The sequence below is a fragment of the Salvelinus sp. IW2-2015 genome, linkage group LG17 (assembly GCF_002910315.2).
Source record: "Salvelinus sp. IW2-2015 linkage group LG17, ASM291031v2, whole genome shotgun sequence".
In the NCBI taxonomy this organism is placed as follows: Eukaryota; Metazoa; Chordata; class Actinopteri; order Salmoniformes; family Salmonidae; genus Salvelinus; species Salvelinus sp. IW2-2015.
Window position 1 is genome coordinate 23,918,549 of NC_036857.1, and position 18,957 is coordinate 23,937,505.

Sequence of the window (18,957 nt, forward strand, 5' to 3'; positions counted from 1 at the left end):
ACAAAAGGGGGTCCAACTCAATATTAGGAAGGTGTTCCTAATGTTTTGTTCACTCAGTGTATGTACAGTAGTGTATATTTCAGTGAGCTATGTCAAGAGTCCACTAGATGAATACACAGTGAAAACAGTATAAAATAAATGGTCCAGTGTTTTAATGTCTTTATGTACTGTACATGGGACATCAGCGTTGTGTGTGTGTGTGTGTGTGTGTTTTGTGTGACTGAGTGTTTGTTTCTGTGTGTGCAAAAAAGTCTAAGGTGCAGGACAGAGTACTGTCCCGGTAGACAGCTTGTGATTTCTGTTCAACAGTCTGATGGCCTATCGATAGAAGCTGTTTCCAAGCCTCTTGGTCACAGCTCTGATGCACTTGTACCGTCTGCTAGACTGTAGCAGAGTGAGCAGTCCGTGGCCCGGGTGGCTGAGGTCCTTAATGACTTTCTTGGCCTTCCTTCGACACTGAGTGCTGTAAATATCCTGGAGGGCAGGCAGCGTGCCCCGATAGCGTGCCGGGCTGACCGTACCACCCTCTGAAGAGCCTTGCGGTTCAGGACTGTGCAGTCGTCGTACCAGGCGTTGATGCAGCGAGCTCTCAACGGTGAATCTGTGGACGTTTCACTTCTTCAGCCGCCTGAGGTTGAGGCGCTGTTGTTCCTTCTTCACCACGGTGTCGATGTGATGGGACCATCGACCACCGTTGGTCCTGCTGTGTTCAAACAGTTTTTACCCCGAGCTGTCATCATCACACCTGGCATGGGTCCTGTCGCATCTGCTCCCTGCGTGTGTGTATTCCAAGTGGGTTAGGCATACTGGCTGCCCCGTTCCTGACCCACAGACTCACTACACTGCTCTGCCATGTGCACTAGCAGTGCGGAACAAACAAATGATCCTCTTGCAATCTTTCCCCTCTGCGCTCTTGCAAATCTGGCAACCAAATGTTATGCGTTTCGTTTTGGAGACCCGAGCTGCTCAGGAGCACAATCTGTTCCGTTGGTGCCACGATGACATCAGAGTGAGGAGCCCGGAAACACTCTCCACAGAGCTGGATAGGGCCTGGACCCTGTCTGAGAAGAGCTGGCGACACACACACAAACATTGGATTCCTCTCTGCACAAACAGACACACCCATACCCAAAGTCACATCTCAAACTCTCACTGTAAGAGTCTGTCCTCAAATTCAACAACTACATCCACCTGGATTGTCGGATCTTTTGGTTTCATTGCCTGTGTACCGCTGTGTATATGTGCAATGAATTGAACCGTAAAAACAGCAGCCATCAACTATTATGGGCGATTAATGTATAACTCTCTAGTCCCCTCGATATGCAACTTTTCAGGGAAGCCAGGAAGCAATACACACAGTCATTTAGRAAAGCAAAGGCTAGCTTTTTCAAACWGAAATGTACATCCTGCAGCACTAATTCCAAAAAGTTTTGGGACACTTTAAAGTCTATGGAGAATAAGAGCACCTCCTCCCAGCTGCCCACTGCACTGAGACTAGGAAACACTGTCACCACTGATAAATCCATGATAATCGAGAATTACAATAAGCATTTCTCTACGGCTGGCCATGCTTTCCACCTGGCAACAACCAACCCCTGCCAACAGCTMTGTACCCCCTGCAGCAACTGGCCCAAGCCCCCCTGCTTCTCCTTCACCCAAATCCAGACAGCTGATGTTCTGAAAGAGAGGCAAAATCTGGATCCCTACAAATCAGCTGGGCTAGAAAATCCGGACCCTCTCTTCCTAAAATTATCCGCCGCCATTGTCCGCCGCAATAGTAACCCCTATTAGTAGTCTGTTCAACCTCTCTTACGTATCGTCTGAGATTCGTAAAGATTGGAAAGCTTCCGCGGTCATCCCCCTCTTCAAAGGGGGAGACACGCTTGACCTTAACTGTTACAGACCTATATCCATCCTGCCCTGCCTTTCTAAAGTCTTCGAAAGCCAAGTGAACAAAGAGATCTCCGACCATTTCGAATCCCACCGTACCTTCTCCACTATGCAATCTGGTTTCCGAGCTGGTCACGTATGCACCTCAGCCACGCTCAAGGTCCTAAACGTTATCATAACCGCCATCGATAAAAGACATCGACCTGGCCAAGGCTTTCAACTCTGTCAATCACCGTATTCTTATCGGCAGACTCAACAGCCTTGGTTTCTCAAATGACTGCCTCGCCTGGTTCACTAACTACTTCTCAGATCRATTTGACACACTGAACTCTGAGGGCCTATTGTCCGAACCTCTGGCAGTCTCTATGGGGGTGCCACAGGGTTCAATTCTCGGGCCAACTCTTTTCTCTGTATATATCAATGATGTCGCTCTTGCTGAGGGTGATTCTTTGATCCACCTCTACGCAGACGACACCATTCTGTATACATCTGGTCCTTCTTTGGACACTGTGTTAACAAACCTCCAAACGAGCTTCAACACCATACAACACTCCTTATGTGGCCTCCAACTGCTCTTAAATGATAGTAAAAAGAATTGCATGCCCTTCAACCGATCTCTGCCCGCACCCGCCCACCCGAATGGGAAATTGCTACTCTGCACGGTTCTGACCTAGAATATGTGGTCAACTATAAATACCTAGGTGTCTGGCTTGACTGTAAACTCTCCTTCAAGACGCACATTAAGCATCTCCAATCCAAAGTTAAACCTAGAATCGGCTTCCTATTTTGCAACAAAGCCTCCTTCACTCATGCTGCCAAGCATACCCTCGTAAAACTGACCATCCTACCGATCCTTGACTTCGGCGATATCATTTACAAAATAGCCTCTCTCTACTCATCAGGGCCTCCCGGGTGGCGCAGTGGTCTAGGGCACTGCATCGCAGTGCTAGCTGTGCCACCAGAGACTCTGGGTTCGTGCCCAGTCTCTGTCGCAGCCGGCCGCGACCGGGGGGTCCGTGGGGCGATGCACAATTGGCCTAGCGTCGTCCGGGCTGGGGAGGGTTTGGCCAGTAGGGATGTCCTTGTCTCATCGCGCATTAGCAACTCCTGTGGCGGGCCGGGTGCAGTGCGCGCTAACCAGGTCGCCAGGTGCACGGTGTTTCCTCCGACACATTGGAGCAGCTGGCTTCCGGGTTGGATGCGCGCTGTGTTAAGAAGCAGTGCGGCTTGGTTGGGTTGTGCTTCGGAGGACGCGTGGCTTTCGACCTTCGTCTCTCCTGAGCCCATACGGGAGTTGGAGCGATGAGACAAGATAGTAACTACTAACAATTGGATACCACACAATTGGGGGTAAAATTTAAATTTAAATTTAAAAAAAATTGGATGCAGTCTATCACAGTGCCATCTGTTTTGTCACCAAAGCCCCATATACTACCCACCACTGCGACCTGTATGCTCTCGTTGGCTGGTCCTCGCTACATATTCGTCGCGAAACCCACTGGCTCCAGGCCATCTATAAGTCTTTGCTAGGTAAAGCTCCGCCTTATCTCAGCTCACTGGTCACAATATTAACACCTACCCGTAGCACGCACTCCAGCAGATCTCACTGGTCGTCCCCAAAGCCAACAGCTCTCTTGGCCGCCTTTCCATCCAGTTCTCTGCTGCCAATGACTGGAACGAATTGCAAAAATCACTGAAGTTGGAGACTTATATCTCCCTCACTAACTTCCTCAGCTGTCAGAGCAGCTTACCGATCGCTGCAGCTGTACACAGCCCATCTGTAGATAGCCCATCCAACCAACTACCTACCTCATCCCCATATTTGTTTTTGTTTTTCTGCTCTTTTGCACACCAGTATTTTTACTTGCACATCCTCATCTGCACATCTATCACTCCAGTGTAAATTGCTCAATTGTAATTATTTAGCCACTATTTCACTATTGGCCAATTTATTGCCTTACCTTCCTTCTTACTTCATTTGCACACACTGTACGTTTGTTTATTCCATGTGTAACTCTGTGTTGTATCTGTCGCACTGCTTTGCTTTAGCTCGGCTAGGTCGCAGTTGTAAATGAGAACTTGTTCTCAACTGGCCTACCTGTTTAAATAAAATAAAATAGTCCAGACACAATCCCCCAAGCTCGCTCGCTCAGCGTATGCGTGTCAGGATTAGGGTTAGGGGGAGGTATAGAGGGCCCATATATCTCAGATTTAGCTAGAAGGGCCAAATGGAGGTTGCCTGGCTGGTTGGGAAGCAAAAACAAATGTGGGATCTGGCTTTCACACAGACATCAACACACGTAAATTAATGATAAGAGACATCTTCCCTCCCGCTCATAATCCTCTCCCTCCACTCCCCCACTCCTCCACGGTTGGTTTGCCCCGAGCAGCAATGGGAGGACTTGGTCTCTCTCCAGGCCAGGAGCAGAGCCCATGGGGCTTCTAACATCTGCTATGGTAACCTTGTTTGCTATGGCAACAGGGCCAATAAAGAGAACTACTCTCACTGTTGTTCAGTGAGTGTTGCATCAGCTCCAACAGGGGAGTTTCATGGGAGAAGAACCTATTATGTGTTTGTGGGGCTTATGAATGTACCATAAGTTTTCAGGTCTGCACATTTGGGTGTGTGCATTCATAGTGATAGTGGTGGTGGCTCACCGTTAAAACGACCTCCGATTTATAAATACAATTTATTCCTTGTGACCTCCCCTGAACTCTCGATATAAAAAAACGATTGTGCACGGTCGTGAAATACACACTTTCAGGGATAGTACACACGTATTTATGGATATGTAGATACTATAGACAGTCGCGCTGTACATATATCAAGTATGTCAAGTCAGTGACCTCATCCAGTGACATACACCGCTCCCCTAAGACAATATAACCATGGAGTCAACCTCCTCATCATAGATCAACCCAACAGAAATATCTACAGACACACAGTCTCTGCAGTGTGTCAGGCAGATCCATGGCTGTCCTCTCCTCTTATTTGGCCATAGAACCTTACTACTAACTACTGTATCATGGGCCAGCAGTGTAATTGTGGTTGATGGGTCAGGCCACAGCCAGGCTGTAGAGGCAGACCACAGGGACCACAGGGGCCAGGCCCCTGTCACGGCCACACTGCAACCCATGATTTAGTGGCCCATGCCTCATCACCACACTGTGACACATGCTAAAACAGACAGGGTAGCATTGGCTGTGGATGGCTGAGTGTWTTGAAGGGACTGTGGCCACCACCTCACACTAGGTCAATGGTTTGACTTTCACTGGTTTTCAGGCTCAATGCTCCAAGACCTCCAAAACAAAACATACAGGAAAGAAGAAAAGGTGTGTGTTAATGTGGAGTGTGAGTTTTTTAGCGCACCTGTGTGTGTGTGTGTGTGGGCTGAGAGCAAGCTCATGTGGTGGTCTGACACGGTAGTGGAGTGAGTGCTCATGGAAGGGCTTGGCTGGGGGGTAGGTAAGATTTCTCAATCAGACCTCAGCTGTGCAGTGTCCACTGAAGCCTCACTCCCAGACAGGCTTAACACATTCTATGCTCGCTTTGAGGCAGACAATACTGAGCCATCCAGGAACGCTCCGGACGACCAGGTGTTTTTGCTCTCCGAGGCTGACTTGAGGAAAACTCTCAAAATAATAAATACTCACAAAGCCACCAGCCCAGATGGCTCCTTGTGTGTGCTTAAATTCATCATCGCAATAGAAGAAAAAGGAAGTTATTAAGATAAATAACGTGTTGTGGTGTGCTCATAAGCTCTGATTACGCCGCAGCGTTGGGTAGATAACTATTCCAGTTATAGATAGGGCTTTACAAACCACGCTTGTTTCCACCCACATCAGGAAGTGTTTAAACTGTTAACTTGCAGTGTAAAGTTAGTGCCGGTTAGCCATACACATATTTTTTTATTTTTTTTATTTTATGTGTGTTTTACAAAACAGAGTTTTTGTAAGGGCTGTGGCCAGAGAAACTTTAAAGGGCTGTGGCCAGAGAAATGTACGTGACATATGCTAAGTTTACATCTTTGAGCCGGTGCCCAGAAAACAGTGGTTATCTTCATGTACTGTACCATATCTCAGTAAACCTGCTTTTAATAACGTGTACATGCGGAGACAAGCACAGGGCCTCCGCTGTGTTAGGGTAGAAGAATACGTGTGTCTTTGTCAGTGTAACTAGATAACCCAGCTGAGGGGTATTGACAGTTGTGGACCACGGCCAGTCCTTTGATGGAGCGTTAGCCTGCATTCTGGAGCCTGGGTGACAATGAGTTTGGACTCTAGAATGCCAGCTCACACACTAGCCCATAGGAACAATGCTGAAATTGCTCAACATTTGGACAGATAAATCATATCAAATTATTTTCAAAATGTACTTGCTCGTTATGAATCAGCATTCTAGGGTAGGCTTAAAGCAACATTTGTCAGTTATCTTAAAAATGTCCACTCTGGCCCCAATAGCAAGTGTAGAACCAATAAGCCTATAGCAACCGTAGACTCCAACAATAACAAAACATGATAAAATAGGCCTATAACCCATTAACCTCATATAAACTCACATGGATAAAAGTGTTTCTACAGTTTCACTTGACTTTCCCAACATCCAGGCTTGCCTGCAACAGCTGACCAATCTTATTTTAGAAATGTGAATTTTCCCTGATCGTCGGTGTAGAGTCAGGGGTCCTGACTTTAGAGGGTAGGGTTTATTTGTGCAGGCTGTAGAGGCCAGTACTACACACTTTGACCATTAACTACCTAGGGTTACTGAGCAAACAGGCCAAATCAGTCCACTGTTGGGGTGGTCAGGGGGCTGAGGCGCAGGGTGGCAATCACAGGGGCCATGCTGGGTTAACCTGCCTTCCACACCCGGACGACATTCACACAAACACACCACCCACGTGCTAAAAAAGTCAACCTACAAATTAGCCATCTGAATCTGGGGTGTATAGCTGTGTTAGCATTAGGTGTTGACACGTAGACCTACATCTACAACCGGGCTACCACAGTAAGTAAGTTACCACAGTAAGTAAGTTACCACAGACAATTTCTTTGAGAGTGCCGAGCTACTTTATGAAAAGAAGTAACACTAAATGAAGAAGTGTTTGAGCTCTCCCTTCTGTGCAGTATACAAAGGCCTTGGATCAAGGCTACATACACTATATACACAACAGTATGTGGACACCCTTTCAAATGAGTGGATTTGACTATTTCAGCCACATCCATTGCTGACAGATGTATAAAATCAAGCACACGTCCATGCAATCTCCATAGTCAAACATTGACAGTATAATGGCCTTACTGAAGAGCTCTGTGACTTTCAACATGGCACTGTCATAGGATGCCACCTTTCCAACAAGTCAGTTCGTCAAATTTCTGCCCTGCTAGAGCTGCCCCGGTCAACTGTAAGTGCTGTTATTGTGACGTGGAAACGTCTAGGAGCAACAAAGGCTCAGCCGCAAGGTGGTAGGCCACACAAGCTCACAGAACGGGACCCCCGAGTGCTGAAGCGCGTWGCGCGTAAAAATTGTCTGTCCTCTGGACTCTGGAGCAGTGGAAACGCGTTCTCTGGAGTGAGGAATCACACTACCTGCCCCAATGCATAGTGCCATCTTTAAAGTTTGGTGGAGGAGGAATAATGGCCTGGGGCTGTTATTCCAGTGAAGGGAAACCTTAACGCTACAGCATACAATGACATTCTAGATGATTCTGTGCTTCTAACTTTGTGGCAACAGTTTGGGAAATGCCCTTTCCTGTTTCAGCATGACAATGCCCCCAGGCACAAAGCAAGGTCCATACAGAAATGGTTTGTCGAGATCGGTGTGGAAGAACTTGACTGGCCTGCACAGAGCCCCGACCTCAACCCCATTCGAACACCTTCGGGATTAATTGGAATGCTGACTGYGAGCCATGCCTAATTGCCCAACATCAGTGCCCGACCTCACTAATGCTCTTGTGGCTGAATGGAAGCAAGTCCCCGCCCCAATGTTCCAACGTCTAGTGGAAAGCCTTCCCAGAAGAGTGGAGGCTGTTATAGCAGCAAAGAGGGGACCAACTCCTTATTAATGCCAATGATTTTGGAATGAGATGTTCGACAAGCAGGTGTCCACATACTTTTGGTCATATAGTGTATCTTAGCAATGGTATCAGGTCTACATGTTGATTCATGTTGGTTTCTCTCACCCAGATGAAATTCACTGTCAAGATTCCATTGATACACCTTATACATCCGATGCCAAAGAGGGTGCTGCACCCACAGACGCCCCAGGTGCTGCACCCGCAGACACACCGGGGGCTGCACCCACAGACGCCCCAGGTGCTGCACCCACAGACACACCGGGGGCTGCACCCACAGACACACCGGGAGCTGCACCCACAGACGCCCTGGGTGCTGCACCCACAGACGGAACAGGTAAGATCTTAATAAGATCCCTGACCAAAGTCCACATCAAAGCTTTGAAGTCAGTAGTTAGGCCTATATGCTATATCCAAGGAGAGGACAATGGATTATGATTTTAAGATTGGCTCTCACTACGCCTATTAAAATTCTAGGAACATAATATTGATAGAAGTAGAGACTTTGTATAGCTCTGGATAATGAATATAGGGTAGAGTAATGAGTATAATACCTTTCCATTAACCATTGGTCAATCATCTATAAGTGAATTACATTCCACCCATTCGTAATGCATTTAATGACACTTATAACCTCAGTAGAGCTAGTAGGCCTTGTGCTCAGAGTTCTAACTATCACACTGCTCTGCCGGTTTAGGAGTCACAGCCCTCACAGACGACACTCAAGGTACTGGTAATTATTATTTTATCTGATAGTCCTCTTACTTCTTGTTCTTCATTTCCTTCTCTCTATTTAAAGAAAATAGAACTAGATACTAATTATGTTGATAAAAAAAGATGTTACTAAAACCGAACATAACTCGTCCCCAATAACAGTCTTCCTCCCAAATGAACTTCAATCCACTTGACCATACGTTTGGTCACTTCCCTTTCACAACTGTCGGTTTGTTATTATACGTTGTCCTGTCCACCTGTCCAGTCTGTTCGTCTCTACCGGTACCTGTTGCATGTTTGTTTGTTTTCTTCTTCACTTCCATTGTCTTCCATCAGGTGACTGGGCTAGGATAGGTCAAAAACTAGGGTTGTGATGGGGCATGTGGGTGGGATTGTGAGGATTCCGGAGGGTGGTCAAGGGGACTGGGTATTCGGAGCTGCATGATTTCAATAAAATTGTTTTTAAAAAACAGGTACTGATGCCACCATCGAACCCCAAGCCCCTGTAGACGACAAGGCCACTACCGTCGCTAACTCCACAGCTGACAACACTGCTGGGACCAGTACTCCAGTACCAGACCAGGACACTGCCTTCACCTCCATGGTGCCAGAGCATGACCCCTTAGCCACAGGTGACACCTCTGGCACCACAGCTGGACCTGGTGTTGACACACAGGGCACTGAAGCTACTGATGACCCGGGTGCACCTGTTGTGCTACTGGGGCATCAGGCCCCTGTTTTTGTTCTTGTGAGTAATACTCAACTACATCATGGTGGGGAATGCCTTCAATGCATTTAGATGCTGTATCATATTAACATGCTAAAAGGAGGCTCAAGACAGTACATTTCTTTCAAATTCCCTGTATCATAAGTCAATGTAAAGGGGCTGCTGCCTATATACATAGACTTAAAATCACTGGCCACTTTATTAAATGGAACACTAGTCTCTTTAATAATGTTTACGTATCTTGCATTACTCATCTCATATGTATATACTGTATTCTATATCTTAGTCTATGCCACTCTGACATTGCTCAGATATACCATATATTTATATATTCTTAATTTCATTCCATTGTGTGTATTGGGTATATGTTGTGTAATGCGTTAGAYATTACTGCACTGTCGGAGCTAGAAGCACAAGCACTTCGCTACAACCGCAATAACATCTGCTAAACACATGTATGTGACCAATAACATCTGATAATCRCATGTATGTGACCAATAACATCTGCTAAACACATGTATGTGACCAATAACATCTGCTAATCACATGTATGTGACCAATAACATTTGATTTGATTTGAGGGAATGTAGCAGATGATTAGTGAATGGAGAGATACGTTTACAAAACTGATGTCAATTACTGAGTGAAAGCTTTATGCCGTCTCTGTCTCTGCAGCCCATTGTTGAGTGTGTGGACAAGGAGGCAGTGAAGGACAAGGACACAGTCAAGGTGGAGCTTGCTTCAGAAACTAGCTGTGTGAGTATCGACATGTTTTACTGTTATTATAAAATACATCCTTATGGACTTTTCCCATGCCCTATTAGCCTCTGTGGTGTACCACCCGACCCAGGTCTTATCTGTTACAATACAGGATAGTCTAAGCCATTAACAAGGGTATCTCTTGTACAGTTACCCTCCCCCATCCTCTACCAGTGTATACTGTGCTGTACTCTTTTCCCAACCACAACACTAACAGAGATATCAGCCTGTACCAACCAGCTACCTGTGAGACCGACATACAGACAGAGATAGACAGACAGGAGGAAAAAGTTGGGGCCCTTTACCCCTCAACCCTGGTGCCACATTCCTTTATACCCTGGCCCTTATCTGGCTCCCAGCACCTTGGCCCGGGAGGAAGTCTCTGTTTCATTCCACTTAGCCACGGGAAGATTAATACATCTCAAACTGCTCGTTGGAAATATGGGGCCTGATAAAGGCAGATGTTTTCTCAGATATTCTTTAGCCGTTCTAAATCATCCGTCCATCTGTCGTCATAGGAGATAAATGAGGAGGAGGACTGATGTCTCCTTCCTGGACGCCTCTGTGGAAGAATAGTAGGGGTGTAACATGAGTCGCTGGCAACTGACTAGGTATTCCCCTTTCCCTTTCCATAAAACGAGATCCATTCCAAAGAAGAGGAACATCTCTCAATGAGAAAAGTCATGTAATGTGGTCTCAAACAAATGTGCCCTGTAAATTCCCATGAGAAGCAGTCCCTTTATCGGAAGAACCAGTCAACACTCCCTATAAATAGCAGCACCTAATAATAACACAATTATTATAAAGAACAGACACATTAGTCTCACCCAAATGTCAATAAAAAACAGCCCTCTCGCAGACCTAGAAATAGAAATGCAGACATGGAGTCGTGGTTTAAGAGTGAGGCGCGACGGAGAAGGGTGACATCTTACGAGTTCCAACCCGACTTTGCTATTTAGTGACTTTTTCGTGTTTATCTATACTTTTTTGTACAGAAAGTTCATACTATTATTACATACATGTATGTCAAAGCACTTCTGGACACCTCGATTTCGACTTCAAATCCGACTTCAACTTCTACTAAGCTGTTCCCTTGTTCATGTACGGCCTTAGCCCAAATGACAGATGATTGGCTAAAGAGTATGGATGACAGGAAGTTAGTGGGTGCAGTGTTGTTAGAAGTTAGTGTTTCTTTCGATGTAATTGATCATGTACTATTGACAGGTAAACTCAAGTGTTATGGATTCACATCCACTTCTCTATCCTGGATGGAAAGCTATCTATCCAGAAGAACACAGATTTCTATTAATGGGAGTTTCTCATACAGTATACATCTAAGCTGTGGGATTCCGCAAGACAGCTGTCTGTGCTCTGCTACATTTTTACGAATTATTTACCATTTGTAATTTAAAAAGCAAGTGTGGTAATGTATGCTGATGACTACTATGTATAGACAAGAAAATGCATTTACTTTGTCAGGTGATTCAATCTTTGGTCCTGTCACACAGAGTAGTGTCCATTAATATGGTAATCTGCAGTAAAAAATATATACAGTACCAGTCAATAGTTTGGACACACCTAGTCATTCAAGGGTTTTTCTTCTTGAAATAACACATATGGAATCATATTTAAATACTATTATATAATCTATATGTACATACTTCATGTACATATCTACCTCAAATCCCTGCACATTGATCTGGCACTGGTACTCGCTGTTTAAAGCTTTATTCTTGTGTATTTTTTACCCTTGTGTTACTATTTTTATTATACCTTTTTTACTCCGCCTTGTTGGGGAGGGTTCGTAAGCAGGCATTTCACAGTAAAGTCTACACCCGTTGTATTCGGCGCATGTGACAAATAGAATTTTATTTGAGAGGCCCACTGTGATGAACAGAGATCCGGAACCCTGCTTTAAAGAGTCACTGGTGAGTGAGTGAGTCTCTTCCATTACGCAAAGGCATATGGCGTGGTGAACGCACGGACATAACAGCCTACTGTAATGAACACGATGGAAGACAGAGAGCTGGTTTCAAGCGCAGGGCGCAGCAGGTGTTTCTTGTAAAGGACCACAGGAGGAGGCAGGTAGCTGGGCAGAAGGTCATATACAGGGGGTCCAAAAAGGCAACAGTACAGGCAGGGAAAAGGCTAGTAACGTCGTCCAGGAGATCAGGCAATTGATCGATAACAGGAAATCCGATGGGCTAAAGTACAGGCAAAAGGCATCGTTAGTGAGGCAGGCAAAAACTATCATACATGGGAGTAAATTACAGGAAAACCAGCGCTCCGAATAGAAGTGTGTCACAAAACAAACCTCACAATGATGGGGTGCAAAGAACTGAACTAGATAGTRTGTGATAATGACATACAGGTGTGTGAACAGGTGAWCAGAATTCAGGCGATTGGGATCTGGAGAGTGAGCTGCGTTCAGGGGATCTATGTGTTTGAGAGTGTGAGCTGGAAAGTGGKTTGGAAGTGAGCTGCGTTCAGATCTACGTGTTTGAGAGTGTGAGTTGGAAGCAGACGTTACACCTACAGTAACCTTTAACACTCTGCAAGTCTACTGWRAAGCATCTGAGAGGTATCAACACTACAGAGAGGGAGAGAATGCCGAGAGAGAGCATAGTGTACATTTGTGGGAAAGCAGCAGACGGCTGCTGCTTCAAATACTGSCGTCATTGTGTGTTTGGTGATGTTCAGATGAGGATTGACATGCCCTGCTTAGGACACCACCAACACAGTCTGAGCAGCCAAGTTCCTTATAGTCACTGTACAACAGGGCATGCCAAAAGACTGTAGGGACCCCCGTCTGTCTGTGAGAACAAACAGATTAGAAATCAGTGTTGTGGTTTTAACACATTATAAATAATTGTATGTTTTACAGTTCAAAAAGTGAGCAAAACAATATGATCTTTAATCTGAAATGTTTTTCCCATAGCCAGTGACCAAGAGAATCATGGAGGATTCAGCCTGGTGCACAGGAGACTGCAACCTTAAACTGTTCCAGGAGGAGAACTCTAACACACTGGTTTTGACACGCGCTAATGGTAGATTTACCTGTATTGTCTTATGTACTATAATGTGTTCGATTTATTTATTTTATTTTTTTGTGGGGGGGGGCTTTGAATATTTGAATGATAAGAGTATTTGATTATTGGAATTTGAAAGGTGCCTTTTTCACAACTGCCATTTGTCTCTCCCCTAACAGGTGGAGTCAAAGAATTGTCAGAGAGCCTGAACAGCCATGACATCAAGGGCCAGGTATGATCCCTGTTAGCACTAGAGATGGAGTGTTCAATACTGTATTTWTTCATGTTATACTATCTTTTATACACGACTCTGAATGTACTGTGACACGAGTGCCATGACGGCTTTAGTTAGTTGTTTCATAGCAACCGCGATAGCAATTTGTTTATAGGAGAGACAGAGAGATTATAAAGAACCAAACGGGGAAGGGAAACACAAGGCCCCACTTCCAAATCACTTTGATTTAATATAAAACCCGGGAGTGAACAGTCCCGTCACCAGGGTGAGGAATCTCCCCCAGCTTCCCAGAGTCCCCTTCACCCCAATGACGTCTCTACCAACTGACACAGCCCTGTGATCACAACACTGGCGAGAGTCCCTCCCCCCTCTCTCTGTGATGTTGTCTTGTCCTGTGTATCCCTGTCTAGGTTACAAACTCTACCTTGGTCCCCTCCTAGATACAGTTATTGAGCCCATTCACTTTAATCACTTGAACAGCCATATTGAAATGTGCCTGAACTAATCATGTCAACTTCTTGTCACTCATTGTCATGCCAATGAGTGAGGCTAAGGTTAAGACTGTTAGTGCTATCATTATTGTCATGCCATGTTTCCAATTGGCTCATTCATCCCACCTTCTCTCCCCTGTAACTATTCCCCAGGTCGTTGCTGTGAATGAGAATGTGTTCAGTCAACTTACCTGGTAAAATAAGGGTTAAAAAAAAATACAATCAGCAATGGAGTTCAATTGGCAAGAGATCTGGTGGGATCTAGGTTAGCACATTGGCTAGCTAGCAAGCAGTCCTAGATTCATGAGCAGAGTAGCTAGCTGCATGTCTTTTATTTTTGGAAAAATGTATTTGCTGCATTGCCGCTGACTAGCAAGGTCACCAATTCATTGCCGCTGGCTATCAAGGTCACCAATTTGAAAACTGTCCATGTCTTCATAATGTACACCTTACTGAATTCACAATTAGTTTAGCTTTACATCTACACTGCTGATGACAAGATTGTGTACGAAGCTAACATCCCTGCAAGCAAGCAAAAAAATCTAACGTCTATCTCGTAAATGTCTCCTTCTTTGACTGCTTTCAGCATCCGTCTTCATCTGCCAATCTTTTTTAGTTAGCTAGCTAACTTGTTGGTGGCACATTTTGCAAGTTTCTKGTCCATCTACCCACCACTCTTTGAAAGGCAACTTTCCCTGCGAAATCCAATATGGCTGCCAACTGATAAAAGCCTTTTCACTTCTTTAGATGTTCTGTGTTTTTTGTATGTTTGAAAGTCTAACGGAAAAATAAGTTCAATATAACAGATTTGCAGTAGGGTCACTATGATTATATAACTCAGTATTAACCAGTCATCTCTGTCTCTCTATTTATTTATTTATYGTTTGTTCGTTCTCTTTCTCRTTTGTTCATTCTCTCTTTCTCATTTGCTCGTTCTCTCGATTTCTTTTTATCTCTGTAGCTGGGTGTGGTGGAGGCAGCTCCTCAGTGGGGTAAACACTCTTCCACCGTGCTGGTGTCTCTGCTCATCACTGGCCTGCTGCTGGCTGCTGCCCTCATCGGAGGCTACTGTCTGAAGAAACACTGCAGACACAACGCCAAGGGCATGAGGCTGGTCAGTCATCGTTGTTAGGCTATTTACTTACAGTCAAATCAAATCAAATTTGTCACGTGCGCCGACTACAACAGGTGTAGACCTTACAGTGAAATGCTTACTTACAGGCTCTAACCAATAGTGCAAAAAAGGTGTTAGGTGAACAATAGGTAAGTAAAGAAATAAAAYAACAGTAAAAAGACAGGCTATATACAGTAGCGATGCTACATACAGACACCGGTTAGTCAGGCTGATTGAGGTAGTACAGTATGTACACGTAGGGCTATTCACCTGTTTACTGTTGTGGTTGACCGTTGTTTCAATGCATCTAGATTCTAGTTGCAATATGTAGGCTACCCTAGATCTCATTCGTGTATGACCTTAGGGTGGTACCCATTAGTTGTACTGTATTGTATTGCAGCACTGATTAACCTTGAGCATAGGCCAGATGTGCCCTATCCCCTTAGCTGCAGCTCCACCGGGTTAAGTTGTCAATGATTTTATGTAGATTGTACACTGTACAGCTAATGGTGTAATGGAGTTTTTAGCATTGTGTGATTTCAAACAATGTTTTCACTGACCTGTGTTCCATTAATTCAACATGCAAAGCTCGGTGCTTTCAATAAAATTGTACATTCCCCAAAAATATAATACACACATTTTTGCAGGCAGGTTTTTCTGTTTCATGATATTTCTAACACTGATACAAATCAAAATGGGAAAATAATCAAAACACTTTATTTTAGAGGAATTGTTGCCAGCCTTGTAATTTGGAAAGTTCTGGCAAACTGTCAGAGGAACTTAAAAAAAAAAAAATGAAATAAATGATCTAGGCAAGTCAGTTAAGAACAAATTCTTATTTACAATGACGGCCTACACCGGCCAAACCTGGACGACGCTGGGCCAATTGTGCGCTGCTCTTTGGGACTCCCAATCACAGCCGGTTGTGATACAGCCTGGATTCGAACCAGGGTGTCTGTAGTGACTCCTCTAGCACTGAGATGTAGTGTCTTAGACAGATGCAGTGTCTTAGACCGATGCACCACTCGGGAGAACTTACAGCAACACTGTGAGTTCCAGCAGCACACGCCCTATATAATGAGATCTATACAGCTGTGTATGTGCGTGCAATGGTTTCATCTCCTTGCCAAAGAGCTACAGCTGTTTTTTTTTAAGACCACTGAGGTCACATGATAAAGACCCTCACCTGGTATGTGCCTTAGAGAGAAACCCAGAGAGTAGAGCCATATTGCGGACGTCAATGCTTTACTTCAGTCACTACTGGAGCTCAAACCCAACTGCAGCTCAACTCCTCTAAGGTTTTTTGATACTTAGAATCTAATTATCACTGGAATAGATTGTAACATTCAAAATTGGTGGTGTGTACTGTATACAGTAGCATATTGTTAAATATATCCATCCATGTTTGTTTGTAATAGTCCAGCAGCATGTTATGTTGATCGTGTTTGTGTTTGCCCAGGCTGAGGATGCGTACCCAGTGGATGAGGAGAACCAGGGGAACACCCTGGTGTCTGTGGCTCCTCTCAACCCCCTGGAGACCCGGGAGAAGCCTGCTAACGGTGATTCCCAAGAGGCCGCCAAGACCCAGCCCCCTCCCACCAACGGCCACTCCACCACCAACTTGGCAGACACAGAGCTGTGAAGACCCCCCTGGAACCCTTGGAGAAGAATGAAACTTACCCCCCATCCCTCCAACACCAACCCTTCCCCTCAGAACACGGCAGAACTCCAGCGACCCCATCCTACAGTGGACATCAAGGACGAAAACTGCCCCTCATAACCCCAATAACCCCCACATAAACACTCCTTCAGACTCTCCATGTCCCCCACTTCGGCTACATACAACTCCATGGTAAAGACAGATAAGATTGATGATGATAAGGCTTGATACTAATGTGAATGATGATGATAATAATGATGCCGAGGGCTGTATCCCTGTCCCTTGGATGCTTTCGTCATTCAGGCCTGGAGGTTGGGCCGAGGCAGGACTGGGTGGGGAGGGAGGGTTTTACGTTGTTAATCCCCACTGGCTCCAGGACGGCAGCTGGGGTCCCATCAACCACGTCATCTGCCCTGCCTGCACGTCATCAGGTTTACAGCTTCCTTCCAAAAATCCGTTAACCATAAATAGAAGCAAAGCTTCACGTTCAATTCAAATTTGTCCTTAGACCTTAGTTGATCGCAAAAAAAACTAACATCCTTAAATCTGTTTACAAAGTTCTGAGTGGAATAAAGGAGCGCTCTGAGCTTGTTTGTTCATCTTTGTGCATGCTTGTGTGTTTGTGCTTGTTTTTTGTGTATGGGTGTGTATTTGAGCTAGCAATTTTGTGTGTGCGCAAGACTGTCTGCGTGCGTGTTTTTGCATGTGTGCGCCAGCTATACATTTTTTTTTCTTTCTCAATTTTGTAAAACGAGTAGACAAGGTGATGGCTTAGGGAGTTAGGTCCCCTAGTAGTGGCGAGAAGATGGGTCCTCTTTTGGTGCTTAATCTCACTGCCAATCTGTAGGAGATGAAGCAGGAAATAATTCTCCCCTTCATTACTGCAAGCTGAACCCTGATCAGCCAATGATCTGACAGGAGGTAGAAAAAGAAGATCCACACAGTGTCACCATGGCAACTGCTGAAAACCATACCAGACTGATTTGTATAATGTCTGGGGCACAGTGTAGTGTATATAAAGAGGTCAGGTGTGCCAATCCTTTAAAATAAGTCAGTATTATGATATTTTCAAGACCTTTTGTAATGGTATAGAATTAGACACTTAATACATACAGTATTATATTGAACAATGTTATATAATATGCTTCTGTTTTATCATGTTTTTGTGACTCTTGTGTACTCACACTTGCTTTGTTCTAAACCACAGAAATCATTTTCACCAGCTTGCCATGCAGACATAATGTATAGGAAGGAGTGATCACACACAGAAAGTACTTGCAGCTTCTTTTTGTTTAATTTTAATTTTATGTCATATGAATTCTGAGGTTAAGGTATTGTTTGGGTCTCTTTTAGTGTGTCTGAAACATGTCTTTAGCCTAGTGGTTAGAGTGTTGGGCCAGTAACCGAAAGGTTGCTAGATCGAATCCCCGAGCTGACAAGGTAAAAATATGTTTTTCTGCCCCTGAACAAGGCAGTTAAGCCACTGTTCCTAGGCCGTCATTGTAAATAAGATATTTGTTCTTAACTGACTTGCCTAGTTAAATAAATAAAAAAATATACATGTTGCTCAATGCTTGGCAATACATTTTAGCAGAACTGCATTTAAAACAGCCCAATCTATTGTTTAAAAGTACACTCGGCATGCATAGCAGGGTGATTTCTTGTTTATAGACCTCTACAAGTAGTCTACCCTTAAAATCAGGAACTAAGGGGAATATTACAATTTCCATTATGCATAACATTACATCACTGTTTTTGTTTTATCTAACTGGAGGAATTTGCCATTTAAAAAAAACATTTGAGCACAAGTGTTACCTTACTTTCATTTCTACTTTTCAGAAATGTTCTATATTTTTAACATCCCAAAATTACTGTTTTAATTCTACTAGCATCCTAAAGTTCAAGATAGGAATCAAGTTTGGAAAATAAAATAATGTTTTTATAAATGGACATTTTCATCTAATTCCCAGGGTAAAGAAAAGTTGTAGGCCTCTTAACCATAACTACATGTATCCACTACCCTCAGTTGACTTCACTCGGTCTGTCGTCTGCTGTGTTGGAGGGAATGTTGTCGTCTGCTGTGTTGGAGGGAATGTTGTCGTCTGCTGTGTTGGAGGGAATGTTGTCGTCTGCTGTGTTTGGAGGGGACTGTGTGTCGTCTGCTTGTGTTGGGAGCGGGAATGTTGTCTCTGCTGTGTTGGAGGGATGTTGTCGTTCTGCTGTGTTGAGGGAATGTTGTCGTCTGCTGTGTTGGAGGGAATGTTGT

The 18,957-nt window shown here is 44.6% G+C and overlaps 1 protein-coding gene across 7 annotated transcripts in view; it reads left to right on the forward strand.

The window, feature by feature from the left end:
* Positions 1–18,257, forward strand: part of LOC111976956 (hematopoietic progenitor cell antigen CD34-like) — a 31,618-nt gene extending 13,361 nt beyond the window's left edge. Inside the window, exons 2-9 of one of the 7 annotated variants that reach the window (XM_070447977.1) lie at positions 8,071–8,299; positions 8,660–8,695; positions 9,150–9,424; positions 10,079–10,159; positions 13,101–13,209; positions 13,371–13,423; positions 14,879–15,031; positions 16,491–18,257. In XM_070447977.1, the coding sequence (XP_070304078.1) occupies positions 8,071–8,299; positions 8,660–8,695; positions 9,150–9,424; positions 10,079–10,159; positions 13,101–13,209; positions 13,371–13,423; positions 14,879–15,031; positions 16,491–16,673 (1,119 nt within the window). In that variant the 3' untranslated portion in view covers positions 16,674–18,257. The remainder of the gene's footprint in view (positions 1–8,070; positions 8,300–8,659; positions 8,696–9,149; positions 9,425–10,078; positions 10,160–13,100; positions 13,210–13,370; positions 13,424–14,878; positions 15,032–16,490) is intronic. The other 6 variants (XM_024006147.2, XM_070447978.1, XM_024006148.2 and 3 more) reach the window with 6 other exon arrangements.
* The last annotated feature ends 700 nt before the right edge of the window (positions 18,258–18,957 follow it).